Source organism: Microtus oregoni, unplaced genomic scaffold, assembly GCF_018167655.1.
Source record: "Microtus oregoni isolate MIOR12 unplaced genomic scaffold, Mior012 000052F_ref0000163, whole genome shotgun sequence".
NCBI lineage: Eukaryota > Metazoa > Chordata > Mammalia > Rodentia > Cricetidae > Microtus > Microtus oregoni.
Window position 1 is genome coordinate 8489238 of NW_024543828.1, and position 24117 is coordinate 8513354.

The window sequence follows — 24117 nt, forward strand, 5'->3', positions numbered from 1 at the left end:
AATCCCAGCACTCAGAAGATAGAGGCAGGCAGATCTCCGTGAGTTCAAGGCAATTTGGTCTTAAGAGCTAGTTCCAGGATGGACCCCAAAACTACAGAGAAACCATGTCTTGAAAAAAAAAGTTATAAGTTTATTAAGTAATTTCATAGGAACTATGCAAGGAATTTGTGACTCATATGCCCCTTCTGATAGGAGATATTTATTTATCTACTGCCTTTTAAATATAGGGCACAGCTATTGCTGCCTTCATTCAGTGCCTCTTTTGTGTTCACTTTGGTACCTTCTCTCAGGGAACCAGTGTGGAGGCATCTACAACCAATCAAAGTAAATTTGTTCCTTGATGTCCTTTTCAAAATAGGACTTTCTTGGCTTGGGCCAAATACAATTTCCATTATTGATATTGCTTATATGTACTGAAGAGATGCAATTGCACCCATAGCTTCTTTGTTGGACTCTTCTGCATAAAATGGGATGCTAAATGTTTCCACATTTTAATAGAATCAAGCCTCTTCTGGATACTCATTCAAACACAGGATAAAAATGACAGTGTCACACACAGAGAACAGAACACTCCTTTGGTTGCTTCAACGTGTTTTTTTTTTCCTTCTCGTTTTTGGCCTCATTTTCTTCTCTGCTGAGCTTTTGAGTCCAAATTTAGTAGGGATGACTAAGAAATTGTCAGGATGTGACAGAGCATTCAGTTCATTGAGTCCTTCCTTGCCATTTTCCGATAGTTGTAACAATTGCCAAGACTTCCTCTTAACGTTGTAGGTGCCACATTATTCTTAACAGCTGTTAAATCACTCATGCAAGATCTGTCCATGCAATGACAACGTCCTTATAAATATAACTGAATTTATTCTATGATATAAAGGAAATTCCCTGGAGACGTTTTGGAAGCTGATACTCTAATAAGTCATGTAATTTTCAGTATTTAGTCTCCATCACTGCAATCCAACATTCATACTATTCAACTGGTCTACCCTGAGCTTGGGGGATACAGAAGGATAGATTCTGAAATACAAGTGCTTATCTCCCATGCATGGGTACCATGCCAGTGATCTAGGTAGAGCCTCTGTGTGTCGATATAGATTTAATCAGTTCTGATTAGAAGAAATCACATGTGATCCAAAGAGGAATTATATTTAAAGTAGATCTTGAGGGATCAGGAGAAAACTAGGAGACAGAAAAAAGAAGGATGAATTACTAAAAAAGTAAATGGCATTTGGAAAGCCATGGAGGACCAAGAATGGTGGCGACTGAATAGGAAACAACCAGTCATTTGTTGCTTTTATTATATGCGAGGTGAAATCATCCAGAGTTTATGAGGAAGGGGACCTTACTTTAAGTAAACAAATACATAAGGAGAATAAGGTAGACCAATTATGAGATCCTGTTGAAGAGGTCCTAAAGTCATCTACTTGCCATAAGTATGCAAGCTGATGGCTATGGGAACATGAAGTAGAAAGCATATGAATGCACATATTCCCTGGATTTAAGTGTGAGAAGCTGCAACTTGGTAGATTCCAGATAATAAAAGAAGAGTGGAAGGGTAAGTTGAGGATGGGATAAGTGTTGACCTGTGCTTCAACCATTATTCTTTATTTCTGAGTTAAATTCTTTCCCATGCTTCAAGACTCAAATATAATGATCTCTTCTGTCTATGAAACTGTCCTTAGTGTCCCTGTCAGAATTAGGTCTTACTTTTTCCTCTCTTCTCAGACAATATATATTTTTTCTGAACATTCTTTCTGTATTTCTGGCAGTACATACATCTTGTGTGCTAGTCATTTGCCTGATCTCTTCAGATATGGAGAAGAGTATGTATTAATTATCACTGAATTTTTTAGTGTCATTCAGATATGTAATAGTCCATCTGAAAATGTATATGAAATTAATGAATAATTACTGATATCACACATAATCGCACGGCACGGTATGTTTGGGAGACTTAGGACACATTTTGGTCCCATCTACTCATTCTGTAGTCAGGAATATTTTCCCATGTGGTTTGCTGTGGGACAATGGTCTTGTACTGTGTCACTTATATTGTTCTAATAAAATACTTATTGTCCAGTAGCCAGGCAGGAAGTATAGGTGGGGTGACCAGGCAGGAAGTAGAGGCAACCAGAATAGGAGAATTCTAGGAAGAGGAAAGGTTCAGTCTTCAGTTGTAACCCAGATACAGAGGAAGCAAGATGATAAGGCTTCACTGATGAAAGCTACCAAGCCACGTGACAAACACAGACAAGAATTATTTAAGATGTAAGAATTAGTTAATAAGAAGCTTGAGCTAATAGGTCAACCAGTTTATAATCAATGTAGGCTTCTGTGTGTTTCTTTGGGACTGAATAACTGCAGGACTGGGTAGGCATTTCAGAGGGCCTCTGTTGGAGTTTCCTCTGAGTAGTGGGATCCTCTGGGCCAGTGGTTGAAGAGTGTCAACTAACTTGATCATCTGTAGCACTCAACAGATTTACCAGCAAATTATTTCTGACATTTTATGAAAGGAAAATCTACTTTCCAAGGAAGAATATTTTATCCAAGTGATGATTTAATTCCCAAGAACTCCAGATATTTTCCTCATCACTAGAGAAACTTCGACTTTCGCTGTGTTGAAAAATCCCACAAAACAGAAATTTTCAGAACCCACAAATAGAACTCCTTTAAGTTTCTCCCATGTGACAGTTGCCCCAGAAGTACATTTCTGCTTTAGTAGGTTGAATTTGTGTGAATCCTGGAAGATCTATGGTGTATTCCTAGACTGAATGGAATAACCCCCAAATATACTTGACCAAGTACATTGTGCAGAGCAAATAGGGACATCAGACATAGTACTGAATGAGGTAGGGTTTAATAAAAAAGAAAAGAAAATTGGTTGCAAGCTTCCCTTTCAGAAAAATGCTGAGAAATGTGTTCCCCTTCACTAAAGTAATTTTTAGAACATTTCAAATCTTGTTGCTCAGCTGGTGTATATACTGAGCATGATATTAAATGTGAAAATGAAGGAAAGAAGAAACACAGAGACATTGCTTTAAAAAGACCAGTATCCTAGAAGGCATGCACAACAAGGCTTTGTAAACACTGGACAAAATTATCAACTGTTGTTCCTGCTAACATCTCAGCAAATTAGGGGAAAGATCTGATAACATCGTTAGTATCTACTTTATTTTCCTTGTTATTTTCCACTCCAATGACCATTCTGCTACTCTATAAATTTTCTTATAGGTTAAAATATACTGTTTTATTTAGCTTAGAAATAAAAAAATATATATATATATATGTGTGTGTGTGTGTGTGTGTGTGTGTGTGTGTGTATTCCATGTATATGTGCATATATACACCAAATCTAAAAAGAAGGCTGATTTTTGTCCTTCAAACAATCTACTATGGTTATAAACCCATTCTAAAGAAAATATGGCACAGTCCAATACAGAAAACCAGAACTCCAGGGTTAAAGTCCTCTGCGTTATTTGCTTGCGTTTATTTACAGAATTTCTGTAAAGTATTTACTACCATATTGATTTGCTTGTGACTGTTAATTTATGAAAATAATGAGGTTAGAGGTAAATTCTATTTTGAATTAAGATCCAATAAACTAAAAAATATCAATTCTATTTACCTTATGGTGAAAACTAAGCTTTTTTGTACAACTATTTTAGAAAACTAGGCAACCAGCATCCTAATATTGCTTTAATATTCAGGCAACTGATAACCATACTATATGATAACCTGAGAATTTATGAAAATCATTACTCGGGTGGGATGGCTCAGCAGGCAAAGACACTTGGCACACAAAGCCTAAGTTCAATCCCCAAATTGTAAATGAAAGTGAAAGGAATGAACATATTTGTTTTCTGACCGCCACATGTGAGCCATACACATCACACACACCACTCACATACACAAGAGTAATAACATAAAAATAAATGCAAGCTAAATCTTATTTTCCTTTTACTTATTGTTAAGGGAAACAAGACTCCTATAACAGCTTTATGCTTGTCTTCCAATCCCTTTACTCTTGAATTAGTCCAGCATACATTTTTGTGGCTTGTCCAAATCTTCAAATTGCTTACTACAGGGTGCCAATCACTGATCAGCCACATTTTCACTTTGGGTGCTCTCTTAGAAAATAACATAAATTGCTACATGTTGTCTTGTGTTTTCCAGTGGTAATAATTTGTCCTATTCTAATAGAATACCCTTCATACAAGTTTTAACAAAGTATTATCTAAATTCCTAAAATGTATTTTTCTATCTATTCTACCTGAAATTCACACCCTTATAAATACTGACTTTTTTTGTTTATTTACTTTTGTTGCAGGAACATTTCACACCTGAATGCAAATTCAAAGAATCAGTGTTTGAAAATTATTATGTGACATACTCATCGATGATGTACCGTCAGCAGCAGTCGGGCCGAGGGTGGTATCTGGGTCTGAACAAAGAAGGAGAGATCATGAAAGGCAACCACGTGAAGAAGAACAAGCCCGCAGCACATTTTCTGCCCAAGCCACTGAAAGGTAAGTTTGATCATCTATGGATTCTGCTATGAATATTACTAGTTTAAATAATTCCTTTTCATCCTTTTGTACGTGACACATAATTCTTCCATATTAGGACATCTATACATACATTTTCAAGCATTTTACAGCACTAAAAACCATCAAGTCCAAAATGTAAAAGCCATGCCAACATTCAGACATTGACAGTGGCATCTACTCTCATTTTACCTTAACCATAGTAACACCTTTATTAGAAGTAAGTACCTAAATTACAAACTAAAGGCAACTAAGAACCCTATATTATACCAAAATGGCTTGTAGAGATTAACCATGGAGTTTAAAATGTATACATATTTAAACTTTCTAGGAAAAGCCCTTGGTCAATATAGTCTTAAGAATTTTCTTTCACAGTTTTTTTTTTCAGATTAAGAGAAATAAAAGAGTGATCTCAGGGTTTCTATTGCAATGGTAAAACAATATAACCTAAGACAACTTGGGAAAACATATGGAAGTCAAGACAGGAACTCACACAGGACAGGACCTGGAGGCAGAACCTGATGCAGAGGACATGAAAAGATGTTGTTTACTGACTTGCTCCTTATGTCTTGCCCAGCCTGCTTTCTTATAACACCAAGGTCCTCCAGCTCGGCCTGATTTCTTATACCACTTAGACCGTCAGCCAAGTGTGGTACTGTCAAAAGTGGTCTAGACCCTCCCTTGTCAATTGTCAATCAATGAAACGCCCCCACAGGCTTACCGGTCCAGTCTGGTGGGAGAATTTTCTTCCCTGAGGTCTTTTCTTCCTAAATAGTTCTAACTTGTATCAAATTGACATAAAATTAGCCAGCACAATTGACTACTTATCAATTTGATACACAAATACACAAAAACTAGAACCTTCCCTTGTTTATTTGTCCCCATGATGGCATGTCAATATTAGTATTACAGGGTATTTTTTAAAGTCCTATGGCCTTTAAATTTTCAAACATTTTAAAAGTTCAGTCTCTTCAAAACATCCACCATCTCTTTCAAGTTCAAAGTATTTCTGAACTATCTAAAGTCTCTGTAAATTCCCAAACTCTTTCTAAAATACCTAAAGTCATTTAACGGTGAGCTTCTGTAAAATCAAAAACAAATTACGTACTTTCTTACTATAAGAAGTAATAAACATAGGACAGTCACAATCAAATCAAAGCAAAACAAATATTCAACAACGTAAAAAGTTTAGTGTTTGATGTTTGGGACCAATTTATGATGCTCTTTGTTCAAAAACTGCCTTGGGAGCAGCCCTTCTTGAAGCTTTGCTATTCACAGCATACACAATTTCTCTTCTAGATTCAAGCCAGCTCTGCTCCACAGCTGGTGCTCTCCTTGATGGTTATGCCATGTTACTAGCATCTCAAAAATGTTCACATTTCTACTCCACCTGGGCTGTACCTTCACCAATAGGTTCTTTTGAGCTCTTCTCATCAGGGACTCTTACCCTGCACATGGGGTCAGTCCTCAATGTTTCTCAACTTACCCCTTCAATCCTGGAACTTCTACATCAACTGAAATTTACCAATGGCCTCTCCTGACCTCTCAAAGTGCAAAATCTTATCTGCTCTCTATTAACCCTTCAAAACTAGTAACACCTGGTAAACACACATCATCTATTTTGGCTACCAGCAAAAGTACAGCCTTGGCCACCTTTGAACTGTGGCTCTGTGTGCTGCCCCTAAGCCAACACTTCCCAGATGCTGGTATCTTCTTAATTACTTCATATTCATTAACCCATCTGACAGGTATCAATTGCCCCAACAAAGCAAAAGTTTTACATTGGTGGGTCTTCATTTAACATATCAAGTAGGTACATAGAATCTTTAACGTACACTCAAAAATCCCTCTGAAACTTAATAAGCCAGGCTTCCATTATCTGCACTGTTCTATATTCTTTGTTTTCACAACAGCTCCCTACATTTTGAACAATCAATGGCTTTTCCAGTCCAACATCCCAAAGTTCACGGTCTTCCCTAACACATGCTCGGGTCTGTCACAGCAATACCTCATGATCTGATATCAATTTCTTTTTTAGTTAGGGTTACTATTTGCTGAGATAAAACACTATTACCAAAAGCAACTTGGGCAAGAAAGGGTTTATTTCACTTCCACTCCACACCACAGGACATCATAAAAGGCGGGAACATAGAGGCAAGGACTAAAGCGAAGGTCATAGAGAAATGCTGTTTCGTGACTTGTTCAGCCTGCTTCCTTACAGCACCCAGTATTGTCAGCTCAGTGGTGGAACCACCCACACATAGGCCCTCTTGCATCAATCAAGAATGTCATAAGCAAGCTTATTGTTCAGTCTCCTGGGGGCATTTTCTTAATTAAGGTTCTCTCTTCCCAAATAACTCTAGCTTGTGTCAGGATAAGACAAACCTAGCCAAAACAGATATAAAGATAAAATTGGTAATAGCAATATCAGAGGGGAAGTCATAGACACGAGACAGAAAATACAAACAAAATAGAAGAAATTACCCACATGAGATTACAGTAGAGGCTTAAAGTAGTAGTGATCCCCTTACCCCCACACATATTCACACTTATTGAAATAAGTATTACATTGTGTTTTACAACTCATATGCTGGGCCAGAATATCCAAGTTCAGGTTTTAGCTTCATTTTCAATATCAGGGAGATGGGACTGTATTTGTGTTTGTTTGTTTGTTTGTTTGAAATGAAGTCTCACCTATATAACTGGGCTTTCTTTCTCCTCCCAATTGGCCTCAAATTCATGATCTTCCTTCCTAAACCTCCAAAGTGCAAAAATATCAGCATTTGTAACTATGCCCCAATATTAACTGAATGATTTTGAAATAGTCCTTTTCTACATGTGCCTCATGATTATCGGTAAAATGTAAGTAAGAGAATTCACTGGGCTACTTAGTGATACCAGAGCATCCTAGGCTACAATCAGAATCTATCTCTAATAAAAAAATGAGTTTCTATATCATAGTATTCTTACAAGGTGATGCATGTACTTCACAGGTATACACTAGTACTGTGATGTATAGCCCAGCAATAATAATTGTTATCATTTATTTTTCTAAGAATTATACTAATACTTTTAATCTTAGAGAGTTTCATTTAAAGTATAATAGAAATCAATGTTTTAAAATCGTAAAATTTTACTATTACACTTTCTCAGTGTGTTATAGATTATATTTAAATATCTGAGAGCTTTATTAAATGTGTTTTCATTATTCCCTGCATATAAAACTGTAAGTGATAGAAATTAGGTATTAAAATCCTTTATGTATGACTATATGCGGATTAGAATTCATTTAATTTAATCTCATCCACACTGCTAAGTACTTGTATGTTTAAGTTAAGACATAGAAACTTAGTAACAAAATAAAATATTTGTGTTTGTTCCTTTTCGATGATCAAAATTAAATCTTTTGATAATACAAAGTTGTTTATTGTTTTTGATATATATATATATACATATACATATTGCAGAATATATATATATTGCAGAATGACTAAGTTGAGATGATGAACATGAGCTTTGCCCCTGTACTTAGAAGTTTTAAAATGTAAACTACAGATCTATTTTAGAAATTTGGAACAGTGAAATACATAAAAGGCCTTTTCCACCATCTCTGTGCTTTTCAGTGGCCATGTATAAGGAGCCGTCTCTGCACGATCTCACGGAGTTCTCCCGATCTGGAAGTGGGACCCCAACCAAGAGCAGAAGCGTCTCCGGTGTGCTGAATGGAGGCAAATCCATGAGCCACAATGAATCAACGTAGTCAGTGAGGGTAAAACGAGGGCTCCATAACAGAACCTTATGTCCAGGTGCTGTTGAATTCTTCTAGCAGTCCTTCATCCAAAAGTTCAATCTTCTCATTAAGTTTTAACAAACACACAGGCAGAGTTCCCTATTCTATCTGCCATTAGACCTTGTTATCATCCATACTAAAGCCCCATAATTTAGAGTCCGCTTGTGCAAAAGAATGCCAAGCATTATCAATGAACTAAATCTGGAAGAAGGACTGCCAAATATGATCTCACCTATACTTTGGAGATAACAGCAAAAATATTTCACAGCACCAGTGCCGGTCAATTTGCTTCCCAACTAAGAAAATTTGAAAGACCACAACTATTCTTTAAAAAAATAAAATAAAATTAACTTCTTAAATGTTTTGTAGGAGCAAACGAATTCTGTGAACTGTGTTGTTTTCTTGGCTTCATGTTTTCTATCTATGATTGATTCAAGTGTACTCTTTAATATAGTGAAACTGTATGATTTCTGAAATTCTGTGGTTCTATCCACTCTTTCACTTAATCCAAAACAACCAAATTCAAGGTTAAATCTGAATTGGCATAGCAGGCTTAAGGTAGCAGTATTATCATGGGTTGTTTTCTCTCTCCCTCTCCACCTTTATCCCTACCCCCTTCTCCCTTTATCTCTCTTTTTCTCTATTTTTGCTGTTAATTAGAACTGTAGTATTCTGGTCAAGTTCTTGTGCTGTAGTTTGTGCGTAGAAATTGAGTTGTATCGTCAATCCCAGTCAGTATAGATAAATTGAAACGGGATTATCCTCAAGTGTAGATTACTCTTAATTCCATTCGTGTATCATGTTTATCTATCGTTGTGGCTTCTTGTGTAAAGACAGGAACTGTGGAACAGTGGTGTTGTCTCTTGTGTTGTTCAAATAAGAACTGTATCATCTGTACAGGTACAAGTCCTTCTGTTCTCGTACTTGGCACGTGACCATTGTATTATGTACAAGGTAATGTTGAGACTGGTTCCCCCTAAACAACATATATTATACTTGCTACTGGAAAAGTGTTTAAGACGTAGCTAGGTTTCCATTTAGATCTTCATATCTGTTGCATGGAAGAAAGTTGGAATCTTGGCATAGAGTTGCATGATATGTAAGATTTGTGCATCAATAATTGTTTAAAATCTGTGTTCCAAAAGTGGACATAGCATGTACAGGCAGTTTTCTGCCCTGTGCACAAAAAGTTTAAAAAGTTGTTTAATATTTGTTGTTGTATACCCAAATACGCACCGAATAAACTCTTTATATTCATTCAAAGAAAAAAATCAGTGTGTGTTTATTATCCATTTAATGCTATCAAGTATATTAGAAGCTGGATTTAAAAACTAAATTTCGTAGGTAAGGCCACTAGCTTCAGATAAGCTACAATATAAGCATCTGTTTTCACATGAACACTCTTCACAGTGTGTCTCTTAATCTTAAACTTTCAGATTGGGCATTCAGAAATCAAAGTGTACAAGGATCTATGGTTTGCCATCCCTTTTGCATTCACAGCGTCATCACTGTCCCTTTGCCTCACTCCTTTCTTCACAAGACTGGATAGCTAACTTCTTCTCTACCTGGGAGAGTAGAAGGAAAATACAAGCCTTCCTTTCTGTGGATGCCTTTTTATCTAGCTCTCTAGAGCTGCTGATGTCTGACAATAAAGGCTTTGGGAGTTGTCAACATGGAAAGAATGGTGGCATAAAACAAACAAAGGGGTGTGTTTCAAAGCATATATAACATAGTTACCATGGCACCAAGAGTTTTTACAGAGAAATAAAGGTGATGATTCCCAAGATGTTTGGGCCGGATTCAGCAGAAGCTCCTCACCAATCTCATCTGTAGACAGAAGTTTCTGTCCATCCCAGTCCCATAGACATATAATCCCCAGTAAAGACACAAAAACATATATTAATTATAATCTCTTTGGCCTATTATCTCAGGCTTATTATTAACTAGCTCTTACAACTTAATTTGACCCAAAATTCTTATTTATGTTTAGTCATGTGGCTTGGTACATTTTGTCAGTGGCGTTCTCATCTTGCTTCCTCTGCATCTGGCTGGTGACTGCATCTCTGCCTTTTCTCTTCCCAATATTCTCTTAGTCTGTTTGCCCGGCCTATACTTCCTGCCTGGCTACAGGTCAATCAGTGTTTTATTAAACCAATATTAGTGACAAATCTTTACAGTTACAAGAGCATTATCCCACAACAGATAGCCCAGTTACTTTGTGGCTTCATTTTAAGGCCTGTTCCTCTTGCTTCATCCTGTCAAAGCTCAGAAGCATACCTGCAGGGGGTAAGGCGCCTGTCTGTCTTGAATTCAAAGACTCTTGTATAAGCACCAGTACATTCACTTTACTCCCTATGCTGATCTCCCTTTGGCCATGCAACTTAATTTGGTTTTTTGGCTGTTTGGGTTGCTGATCTTATTTTTCTATTGTTCAGGAAAATGGTAAGTCACTGGTCGTGAACATATCAGCACTTTTTTGTGTCAGGGAAGCCCTTCAAGTACAAAAAGAGTCAAAATGGTCAGTAACAAAGAAGAGTTCTCTTTAAGCTACCTTGCTTTTCATTTTATTTTGTTTTGTTCGAGCAAAGTCTCACTACGTAGCCATATCTGGCATAGACCAGGATGGCCAGGAATTCACTGTAATTCACCTGTGTCTGCTTGAAATTCTTTGAACAGTTTTCATTTATTAAAACAAGTCAACAAAGAATTCAAAGAATTCAGAACCCTCTATAAGTAGCTGCGATTGTCCATGCTTTACTGCATGTGTGTGTGTTTATGTACATATTCTTTATGGCAAAAATATTGGTCCTACCACATCCTTTATGAAAGTAAAAACATAAAATGACTCTATCATGAAACAAAAGACTGAAAATACTGTTGCTTCTAGGATTTTCACACTAATCAGGTTCATCTGGGAGGATCAGAAGTACTAGATTGCTGGGGCTTACTTCCAGTGGTCCTAATTTATAGTGGGGCCAAGAGTTTGAAATTCTATCTAGTCCTTTTGTTGTACTGAAGCTGCTGCACTCTTCCTTTTCTTTGAATTAAAGGTATGTTTGAGTCCATTGCATGCTGCAGAATCACCAATATAAGGAGTTCTGTGTAACTTTAAAAATTTAGAATATTCAAGGCAGACAATCAAGCCTTATTTTCACAGAGCACCTTAAGAACCACAGTGGAGAAGTGGCCCTCAAACTTTTTGTCAGTTCTAGAATCCCACTGTAGTATACACTTGCTTGGTTTTAAACTGGCTCTGAGAAATGTCCTGAAGTGGGTGGTGGCTGTAGTTTGGAAAAACAATGTTCTATGGCATAGCAACTGACTTCACATTACCACAGGGAGTATGTATAGCTAACCCATACACTGTGTAGAGCCTAGAATCAAATGTGGAAAATCTTAGTTTCTTCATGATAAATGCAATTCTGTGAAAGAAAAACAAGTTCTCTTCCAACAGTGTACCTCAAGAGGGCTCAGGTACATGTTTTCAAGCATTCATTTCTCAAGTGAATATGTGGAGAGGGTGAATATTTAATGAGAGCATCTTTCCATCTATGGAGGCTGATTATAATCATTCTGTGCATGAGTGGTGGTAGACTCAGAACAGATAATCACTTCGAATAAATTTCATCCTAAAGTGCCTTAAAAGCCTCATAAGTTGAAGTGCACTATTTGTTGGTTAAATTGATAGGTGCTCTCATTACGATGTTTCAGAAATATCCAGCTTTCTACCAACAATCTCATCAAGAAATTAATACATTGTCTATCATATTTTCAAAATTTTTTCAACCTCTATTCAATGTCAGCTCCATCTTTTAAGTATTGATTACAGCAGAATCTCACTAGCTAGTATCAAAACCTAGACTGGGTCATCGTAGTGCCATAAGATAAAATGATTTATAGTTACAAAAAGAATTGTTGATTTGTAGCCAAGACAGGGCACTATAACCCCAAATTCATAATCATATTTATAAGTATAATTTGTCATGACTCTATACATGAAATATTGTACCATGGCATGGCCTGCTACATTAGCTATTCTGGAATGAATGATGTCTAGGTATCCTGCCATGAAATTACCTGGTTACTATTCAAGATTTCTCTATTGCCTCAGGTGTACTTCACTTCTTAATTGTTAAGAATCCTATAGACAGTAATGCACTCAAAGAGTTGCCTGTATATTGATGACAGAGAAAGATTACATAGTACTACTGGGTCAAATGGTCCATCAGCCCCCTGCCACCTAGTAGCTATGACTAAAAGCATATGCCACGGTATTTGTTTTCTACAAGGGCATTATTTTGCTATGCTGAGGATTAGATCTCAATTCTAGGCAAATACTCTACTACCGAGCTGAATCCACAGTCCTCTGTATAGAAACATTCAGTTGTTTTTTGTTGTTGTTTTGCTTTTATTGCGATTTTCATACACTGTATTTTCATCAGATTAACTGTAGCTCTTCTCTGATACAACCTCATCCTTCTCAATTTTCTGTCTATTTTTTAACCCATGCAGTCCAGTCTATACTACTCAAAAGCTCATAAGTGAGGGGCCAGCCATGTGAGCACTTTTCTAACCATGCTAGAATATTGACTGGCTTTATCTTGTACAAGTATAACACAGGTAACCCCAGCTGCTGAGACTTAATATGTGTGGAGCTATTGTCATATTCAAAAGGCATTGTTTCAGTATGATTCTCCCTGACCTTACTATCTTTCCATCAACTCTACCATAATGCTCCCTGAACCTTAAGATGAAGATGTATGATATAGATGCCCCATTTACGGTTGACACGTTATCACTGACGCTTTATTCTCTGCACACTCACCAGTTGTGAGTTGCAGAATTAATTGCTGTCAAATGCACAAACAAACTAAAAGCTGTGCTAAACTATGTGTCTAAAGATGAATTTATAAATCTGTCTGATACCATGTCTATTCAACTGAACAATCAGAGTAGGTTCATTAATGAGATGTATGAACTTCCTCACCATAGATTTTTGACCAGATTCACAGTACTTTGAACTTCTGCTGATGTTGTCGACCTTCAATCCAATCGTATAGAGATTGGTTATACCCAAAACATTCATACGACTATTGCATCCATGGGTAAATCTTGCCATGATAGTCACTGTAGCACAAATTCTAATTGGTTTAATAATAAAAACCCAGAGTCAGATATAGGGGTTAATGCTAAAGATCAGAGAAGCAGAGTGGCTAGCCACTAGAGTTCTTAGCTCTATCAATGCTTAGACCAACAGAGCAATCCTGTTTCTGTGAATCCACTCTATAAAACCTCAAACTAACTACCAGACGGCATCTGTCTCTATGATTCTTCAGACTGCATCTGAGCTCCTGCCTCTTCCTGCCTTATAATCCACTCTCTGCCCAACCATATCACTCCTGTCTCTACCTCCCTAGTGCTGGGATTAAAGATATGTGATATCAAGTGCTGGGATCAACTTCATATGAGCTCTATTTCTATTTTAGACCAGTTCAATCTCGTGTATCTCAAGGTGGCCTTGAATTTACAGAAATCTGTCTGCCTGTTTCCCAAGTACTGGGATTAAAGGTGTGTGCCACCGCTACCTGACCTCTATGGCTCACTCTTGGCTTAGCTCTGCACTCTGATCTTCAGGCAAGCTTTATTTGTTAGATTACAAACAAAATATCACTACAAGTTGATGTGGGATTCCCCTCTGCATGTTGTGAATACCATTGGTTAATAAAGTTGTCCTGGGCCTGTGTAGGGAATAGAGCTAGGTGGGGAAAACTAAACTGAATGCTGAAAGAAAGGCAGAATCAAGTTGAAGCCATGTAGCCCTACCAGAGACAGATACTGGAACTTTAGCCGGTAAGCCACAGCCATGTGGTGATACACATATTAATAGAAATGGGTTAAATTAATATGTAAGAACTAGCCAATAAGAAGCTAGAGCTAATGGGCCAAGCAGTGATTTAATTAATACAGTTTCTGTGTGAGTATTTAGGGGCTTAGCAGCCTGGAACAAACAAGCAGTCTCCTCCTACAACAAATCACAGTTACACAAGAAACTAATTTATTTTTCACCAGTAGCCTGCGTAGTACTTTCCAGTTTTATGAAAACTAGCCAACCAGGTAAAAGCTTTATGTGGACATTCTTGAAGAGGTTTATAACTGCTGTAATTCTGCACAAGTGTTTCTAGAGCATGTAATATTAATGATGTTCAGCTTTAGAATTCTAAATTAACCCTACATCAGCCTGATTTCTCAGTGTTTTTTTGTTTCAAATATTTTCCCCCTGTGTATAAATGTCACAAATGCATAAGCACAAACCCTTAGGTTGGAGATTGCTCATAGGGAGACTAAAACAACCAAACTTAGAAATCCATGATTTTCTGTCTTCAGAAGCAGTCCTGAACTTCCTTAAACTAAGGATTTACCCAGGTTTTCCCTACAATGTGTTAACATGGATGCATACACTTTGGATTCTAAATAATTATGTATATTCTTAAAAGGCTTTGTTTCTACTTCTACATGAGACTAACCATTGGAGTAAAAACATTGGCTAATGAGTGAATGAAAATCCAGCATCTTTGAGTCAATTGCTCAGCTTGTTGTGCTGTGGATATTTATTAACTTATAAACTGTCACTGCTGCACAGCATGTTACTGTGGCTTGGATAAATCATCCACACAAAGAAAAATGGATGAAAACAGAATCAGTCATAGATAAAAAGACTTTCTGAAGTTTAGTGACAAGGAAATGTTTTTCTTTTCTGGAATTAATAAAGTAGAACTCCAGCACTTCATATATAGAAAACTCTGTCATAGTCACCTTTGTACAGAATTGATATTTACAGGCAATACTGTCTTTCATTCTTTGAAAATTTGAAAACAGGAATGGACTAGTCCTCAAAGGAACAGTATGCAAGCTCTGTCCTCCCTTTTAATGTAAAATAGTGACCAGAACACTTTGACCAATATTTGAGCTTTAAATATTTTGTTTTGGTTCGGTTTTTGGTTTTTTGAGACAGGGTTTCTCTGTAGCTTTGGAGCCTATCCTGGAACTAGCTCTGTAGACCAGACTGGCCTGGAACTCACAGACATCAGCCTGCCTCTGCCTACTGTGTGCTGGGATTAAGGCATTCGCCACCACCACCTGGTTGAGCTTCACATATTTAAGGGCTTTCCAAATATATGGCCATTAAATTCACCAACATACTAGCATTCAAGACACTGTTTTGTGTGTGTGTGTGTGTGTGTGTGTGTGTGTGTGTGTGTGTTGGATCAGAAGATGAAATAAATCTTTCAGGAAGGTTTAGCTAGAGAGAACTCAATGTTCTTTAAGTCATAGTAAATAGCATATCATATGAATAAACTGTGCAGAGGTTTAGTTTTCTATAAACTCTAGATTTCTAAAATGATAGACAGGCATACAGCTACCAAATTTAAGAGTGTGATGAATTCTGTGTGACTGTAGTACACATTAGAGATTCCATATGTATGTGAATATTATAAAGGAAGTTGGAAATATAAACAATTTTCTGTGCAACTATGTTTATGATTTATTAATATGAAATGCACTATTATAAATTTAACATACATTGGGAATCTGAAGACAACGACCTTTGTGGAAAGTTGTATACCAAGAGATTACAATTAAATTATGGTAAAACAATATAAAATAGCTTGTTCAGAATCCCCAAAAAGAGACAGTGAAAAGGTGAAGATAAACAACATAGAATTTAAAACAAATAGAAAATAAATTTAAGGATTAATAATACGGTTCCATGTTTTAATAAAGATATTTGCCACTGAGATTGCCAGTCTGAGTTTGATTCCTAAATCTTATTTGGTGGGGAAAACTGACTCTCCAAGTTTGTCCTATGACCTCCATACACATTCCACGCATGCACATGTCGGCAAACATGGAAAAGAAAGGTTGTTATAGAGAGAAGAAAATGTCAAAATACAACAGGAGAAATTAATTTTTTTCTGTAGAAAAAGAAATAGTGTGAAAAGAATTCAAGACAATTTATTACATGTTTGATAAGTAATTAGAAATTATAAGTTTGAAGCTTCCCCATAGAAAGAAATAATAATTGAATGATATTACAATGTTAATTTATTTTATTTGGTTATTACATATTGAATTGAATTTTCACACTGTTCCCATAAAATTCACAAGCTTCATAATTTTATTAACTGAAAAATTTACTGGATTTTCCATGGCACAAAATTCACAGGTAAAAAGCAGCTTTGTTGAATTCATAACAATAAATTATTTGATCTAATTCACTGGACACTATTTCACATTCTATTAATGGATAATTCAAAAGAAAATTAAAAACAATTCCACTCATTTCTTTTATACTTATTTATATGATCTATTTAATTTTGCCATTCATAGTCTACATATATTAACTCACTCACTCTTTATTACCTAACAAGTTTTAGAGCAGAAGGGTAACAGGAGAGTATAATTGGTGTGACTATACTAAAATAATACACTGCATATATGTATGAAAATGCCATGATATAACCTATTTATATTCTATTTTGCATAATCATCAAACACTAATCAAGTTTCTTTTAAGATGATTTCACTCACAGTCCCTTCAAAAACAGGTTTTCTACTTGTGGTCGCGACCCCTTTGGAAGTCAAATGACCTTTTAATAGGGATCATATATCAGATATCCTGTATATCAGATATTTATATTACAATATATAACAGTAGTAAAAATGCAGTTATAAAGTAACAATGATAATAATTTCAGGGTTGTGGTCACCATAGCATGAAGAACTGTTTTAAAAGTCACAGCTTTAGGAATGTTGGGAATCAATGATCAAAAAAAAAATTAAAGTCTTAAAATTAAAGAAGTAAAAGAGTTACAGACTGAAAACTGTAAATCACTTTTGAAAAAATGAAAAATATAATAAAATATTAAGTTAGTCCATGCTTCTTTATTAGAAGGCCTCATATTCTTTAAAGTTAACATGCATTCCTGATGTGGGATTTCCCTCTGTATGCTGTGATTACCATTGGTTAATAAAGAAACTATCATGGGCCTATGTAGGGAACAGAGCTAGGTGAGAAAAACTAAACAGAAAGCTGGAAGAAGACAAAGTCAAAGAGAAGCCAGGGAGACACTGGAAACAGATGCTGGAGAACTTTACCCAGTAAGTAAGTGACAGCCAAGTGGTGATATACAAATTAATAGAAATGGGTAAAATTAATATAAGAGTTAGCTAAGAAAGAGTTAGAACTAATGGGCTAAGCAATAATTTTATTAATACAATTTCCATGTGATTATTTTGGGTCTAAGATAGCCGGGCAACCAGGAATCAACAAGAGATCCTCTTCCAACAGATTGACATGCTAACATGGGTAACTACATCCACATAAACGCCTGAGAATGCTTAAAAATTAATTCTAGACATAAAAGAACAGAGTTAAGAATGGTTTGCTAGTGGTGTTTTCTTGGATGGGCTCTGTTTGCTAGAAGCAAAAAGAGGCATGGCTCCATTAAGAGATATTTTCCTGACTCAGCAGTAGCAGAAAAGCTGCACCATTTTGAAATGCCAACTTTCCGGACCATGCTTCCAGTGTGACCTTTTGGCTCTTTCGGGAGTTGGAGAATTTGGATGGGGTTTGTGAGCATCATGCTGTGGCTTGCTTGATGGCAATATGGACTGGCTTTGTGCCTATAAGTGGGGTGGTATGCATGGCTCTTGGAAGTGGCAAGCAGCTCTGCCATGTTAGAATGTGCAAGGCAAGCAGAGAGTACCATATTTTCGTGAACAATAGTGCAGCTTAGATTCTTAAGTGCTAAGCATTTTAAAAAGTGCTTCTGGTAGTCCGGATTAGCTGAACATAGCGGACAATGAGGAATACTGAGAATTCAAGAACAATTGCAGTGGGTTTTTGATCCTACTGCACGTACTGGCTTTGTGGGAGCCTAGGCAGTTTGGATGCTCACCTTACGAGACCTGGATAGAGGTGGGCAGTCCTTGGGCTTCCCACAGGTCAGGGAACCCTGATTGCTCTTCGAGCAGATGAGGGAGGGGGAATTGATCGGGGGAGGGGGAGGGAAATGGGAAGCGGTTGTGGGGACGAGGCAGAAATCCTTAATAAATAAATAAATTAAAAAAAAAAAAAGAAATATGCTTGTGAATAACAACACTGAATAAAACTCCCAGTTGTGTTTAAAAAAAAAAACAAAAAGTGCTTCTGGTCAAAACATGATTACAGATATATAATAAAGACAAATCCAGATTTAAAAAAAAAAAGATCTATGAATGGGTCACAGTATTAGATAAATTTACATATGCTTGGGAGAGAGAAGAAAAAGAATATAGACAGTTATAAAAGAAGTAAATGATTAAAAAATGGTAAAGTCTTTAAAGAGACAGAGTACAGACAACCATAGATTAAAAGGAGTAAAGAGAAATAAACCATGTAAAGATGGAAAATTGACAAAGAGTCTGGAATATGTATATTATATTTTCTTTTGAATTTTTCGATTGTGAAGGAGCTAAATACAGAGAGGCATTTTATTGTATTGGCTGCTAAGCTAAACCAACATATATATATTAAAGGTATCTTGATTTCAAAAGACAGATCTAAGGATATGTTGCTTTGGAAAAGAGGTTCTTCTTTTGTTTCCACAAAGGATGAGAACCTATGGAATCATTCCAGACTTATGTGGTTTTAGGGACCAATACCCCTGAAAGGTTGCCTTGAACACTCTCAAAAAAATACTTCACCCAATAAACAGCAAGAAACAGTTTGGAGAGAACTATGTCCATTTTTCTAAGCATTTTTTATAAATGTTTATTTACATTTAAAGGGGGATATGCTATAGAGATTTGCAATGGCATGGAGCTTGGTTTGTTGATACAAATTTAAAGTCAAGTCTGCTATATATATATTTCTGATCTTGATTACAGTATTGTTTTTGTGCAGCACTTTTAAAAATTAATGTATAATTAAGAAATATAGGTTAATAGATAATTATCTATGATAATAAAGCTTGTAGTCATGTTAGTTTGGTTTTCTAGATGTATAGAGATGTATTTCAGATAGATAAGCATTCTTCAAATCTTTCAGAGACCTTCAGAATATGGCTTTTAAAAATGTTTTAAGAGCTTAAGACTTTTTCACGACAATGAGACACATTTGCTCCTGGCAGGACCAATCTACTTCAAGAGGAAGATGGGGATTGAAGAGGCTTCTTATAGAGTTGGTTAGTCATTTGGGCAAGAAACTGCTCTTGTCTTGACTGCTGAACTTGCCTAAAGCTGAGATGATCCTTAGGGGTTTCTGCTTCATGAAAGAATCTGCTAGACATACTCTAGGACACAGAAGAAAGTGACTGACAAACTGCCAATATAGGTGGAACTGTCTTTAATTTTTTCTGCTTTTTGGAAAAGTCTGCTGGATATTATGGGCATATAGGCTGAAGATGGATGCCCCAACAGTACTGAAGAACTTTGGTTGACTGTCCAGGTAGCAAGATGTCTTTGTCAATTCTAGAGTTTTGAATGTTGCTTACAATGAACTCATTGTTTACTTAGGTAATATTATATATTTCTGGAGCCTTTGATGGTGTTGAAGAATTTATGGTTATAGTTTTCCTTAGTTATGATAAGAAATAACATAGATATAAATACTTTAACTGTAATTCTTGCTTGATACCTGATTGTTATATGTAATTTCACTATTTTAAAGTTAAAAACCTTCTTTTTTATTTGAACGGAAAAGGGGATGTGATGTGGGATCTCCCTTTGTATGCTGTGATTACCATTAGTTAATTAAGAAACTGTCTTGGGCCTGTTCAGGGAACAGAGCTAGGTAGGGAAAACTAAACAGAATACTGGGAGGATGAAGGGAGAGTCAGAGAGAAATCAAGGAGCCCTGCCAGAGACAAATGTTGAAAATTTTACCCAGTAAGCCACAGCCACATGGTGATATAGAGATAAATAGAAATGGGTTAAATTAATATGTAAGAGTTAGCCAATAAGAAGTCAGAACTAATTGGCAAAGCAGTGATTTAATTAATACAGTTTTTGTGTTATTATTCAGGTCTAAGCTAGCCAGGTGGCCAGGAACCAACAAGCATCCCTCCTCCAACACATCCCCTTTATGAGTGGGGATTTTACAGAACCAATAGGGAGCATAAGAGGAAGAAGGAAAAAAGATAGAATTTTTGTTAGGAAGACTATTTTATTTCCTTATTTATTACATGTAATCAGCTCCATTGGCTATGAAAGCAGGCTAGAAACTCAAACTCCAGGGATTCACACCAAATCCCTGAAAACTTGCCTTACTCTAGAGGTCCACCACCTCATCCCATAAGTCCCACCCACATTGTCAAAGGCAACTTTTACTTAACATAATTGTGCATGTTAATCCCATGTACAATACTAACAGAGATATTCATGCTTGACTGAATAAGAATAATACCAGCTATCACATACTTGAAATTGGCCCATAACCTGATGCAATGTCTATGAAAATCCAACTGTTGATTTTGTATTAAAATGCAAAAGTTTATCCTGATAATCATTTGGAAAGAAAATACATGAGCATAGCCAAAATGAATACAAAATGCCAGGAAATTTGTTTGTATCACACATAGAAATGACCTCAAATGCATATTATTTATGCATGCACTTAAATATCAAACTCCAAAACTCTAAAATTCTTGAAAGAAACCTAGGTATAAACTATGTATTATCTATTTATTTGAGAACATAATACATTGTTTTGACCCAATAAACTTATTTCCTCACCGCTGACTTTTTCCATAACCCATGCCACCTTTCCCTCCCAACTTCCTGTACCTAAAAAGAAAGAAAGGAAAGAAGGAGAGAAGGAAGAAGGGAAGGAAAAAAGAAAGTTACTGAGTCCACTTAATATTGTAAGTGTGGCATGGATGTAGGACAACTAAGGGACCATGAGCAGCCTCTCTGGATCTATAGCACAGAAAGAAACTGACTTTTCCTCCTGCGGCAGCCATAATTTACCAATAGTGCCTATTTTTCCCTCTCCATCCATGCTGGGATTTTGTGACTGGATCATGAACAAGTCTTGAGTTGCTGTCAAAACTACTGTGCATTAAAGTATGTAACTGCCCTGTCAAGTCCAATATATTGCCTGTTTTCCCACAGAATCTTTAAAATTCTATCCTGAGCCTTCTGTAATAGAGCTTAAATATGAAAGTGAATAAAGTTGACTGCATCAAAATTGAAAAAAAATTGCTTTTATGCTCCAAAATTAATAAAAGGGAAATGGAAAAAACCTACACAATAAAAGAAAATGTTTGCAAACCATATGTATATGGTACCAAACTTGTATCCAGAATTAATAATTATTAGTTACTACTCAACAAAAAAAGTCAATGACCCATATAGATGCAATCAAATTATTTGAATAGACACTTCTCCCTGGTCTATAGAAGAATAGTCAATAAGCTCAAGAAAAGATATCCAGCATCAATAATCATTTGAATAAAGCAAATAACAATCACAATCAGACATTCATGAACACATTCCCTGAAATGACTAGATTAAAAAAAAATCTTATATTTCCAAGGATATGAAAACTACAAAATCCTTGTACACTCCTGGTGGGAATGTAAACTATTGTACCTCCCTTGAAAAATAGGCTTGGTTTCTCAAAAAGTTAAATGTGAAATTATGATATAGTTATTTCACTATTGCCTATGTAGGAAAGAGAAACAAAAAACATTGGCTCTTAAAAATTTATACTTTGAGGTGGCTAGAGACTTAACTCAGTGCTCTACTGTTGCAGAGGACCCAAGTTTAGGTCCAGTCCTCACATAAGGTGGCTCTCAAATATGTGTAACTTCAGCTCAAAAGGGATATGACGCTTTTGGCCTCTGCAAACACTCATGTACATATTCACACATAAACACATTATTAAAATCTAAAATTAAAACTTGTACAATGAGCTTAGTATGATTACACATACTTGTAATCCCAGCATTTAGGAGTATGAACGAAGTAGATGGAAGTTACAGGTCACCCTGCATAATATTATTATTCATAACAATACCCTGTCTCAGAAACAAATAACAGTAACAACAACAAAAATCTAAAATCAAACAATCATTGGGAGTATAGCAAAGTCATGGTACTGATACCCTTCAGTAATGGGACATTAATTTTAATTGTACGTCAGCCAGTTGCATGATGATGGTTTACGTTTGAGTTTTATCTACTGGAACTCTATTAATACTGGAGAGAAGATTCTCTTCAAGGACCCAGTTAAAACCCTTTAGATTGTCTTGTGCTTCTGAGGCCAGTTAATTTTAACACTGAACACTTTCCTTTCCTTTGTCATTTTATCCAGAGATGATACAAACAACCAGCCAGCATCATTGTTTTTCTTTTCTTAATTTTTGTAAAATTAAGATTCCTTTTTTTCTCACAAAATGTGAATCAGCATCATCAAATGCAATTGATTAGCTAGATAAGTTTTTTTTTAATAGTTCATACCCTGGACTTTCAGTGATCTTCATGCTACCAGAGAAGTCTTTAGTAGCTGTAGCTTTCATTGAGTTGGAAAGCCAGCCAAAAATACCACCAATCCCACTAAGAAAATTTGTCCAAGTCTTATTACTAAGTAGCTCTTACAACTTAAATTAACCTGTAATTCTTATCTATGGTTAGCCACATGAATCAGTACCTTTTCTCAGTAAAGCATTCTCATCTTGCTTCCTCTGCTTCTGAATGGCAACTGCCTCTCTGCCTTTCCTCTTCTCAGAATTCACCAAGTCTGGTTGCCTCACCTATATTTCCTGTCTGTCTACTGGCCAATCAGTGTTTTATTAAACCAATTCAAATGACAAATCTTTACAGTACACAAAAACATAATTCCACAGCATTTCCCCTTTTTTCTTTTCAAAAAAAAACCCTGAATCTAATCTCTTTGTTTAGCTTTTTCCTGACCACTATCCATAAAAACTTGTAATCAACATTGTAAACAAAGAAAGACATCCATAATCTATTTTTTTGGGAATGTGGGTACAGTTTTCTAGGTTACTTCGTGATGATTGGGGGTACTGATAATCTTATGGGGACCAAAAGAAAATTTAGGATTACGGTCAAATCCTAACTGGAATACCCTGTGAGGCTGAATCAATGCAACCAGTCATTTTGAAGCTGTTCTGGATGTAGAACTCAGAGGAAACTGCAACAAAGGTGCTCTGAGACATTGGATCATCTGGACCAATGCTCCTATTGAATAGTTTCAGTTGTCTTCCTCAATCAAACCTGATTTTTCTTGACCCAGAATGAATTCAAGCCTCTCATTTTCTGTGGAAATAAAAGCAGAACCTCTTTCACAAATTAACATATTTTTTGACTTAAATTTTGAAGTCAAGATATTTTTAAATATATATGTTGGATTAATCTAGCAGCATTTATAATCAACTGTCTTTTAGCAGCTGTTGCTCTTTCCTCAGAAGTAAAACAATTCAAAGACAACATAGTAACATACAATATCCATACTCTGTACATTTTCCATTCTTATATGGCTTTTTTATTACTCTATTTCCTTTTTAAGGACTTTATCTAACATTTTCCTTTTTTCTCCAAGCGTGCATATATATATTTAAAAACACTGTAAGCAATTTAGAGGTTTATTTGACTGAATCTCTCTTTACTATATATCTCTATCTTTTCTCTGACCACATGAGTCTTTAATATGCTAAACAGAATGACTAGGATTAAAGAAGTGGCTTTGGTGGTTGACTCTGCCCCATTTCTTAACTTTCTGAG

The 24117-nt window shown here is 36.1% G+C and overlaps 1 protein-coding gene across 2 annotated transcripts in view; it reads left to right on the forward strand.

The window, feature by feature from the left end:
• Window positions 1-8355, forward strand: part of LOC121437524 (fibroblast growth factor 13) — a 509730-nt gene extending 501375 nt beyond the window's left edge. For both annotated transcript variants that reach the window (XM_041637389.1, XM_041637390.1), the window contains 2 exons: window positions 4325-4523; window positions 8165-8355. In XM_041637389.1, coding sequence (XP_041493323.1) covers window positions 4325-4523; window positions 8165-8301 — 336 coding nt within the window. In that variant the 3' untranslated portion in view covers window positions 8302-8355. The remainder of the gene's footprint in view (window positions 1-4324; window positions 4524-8164) is intronic.
• The last annotated feature ends 15762 nt before the right edge of the window (window positions 8356-24117 follow it).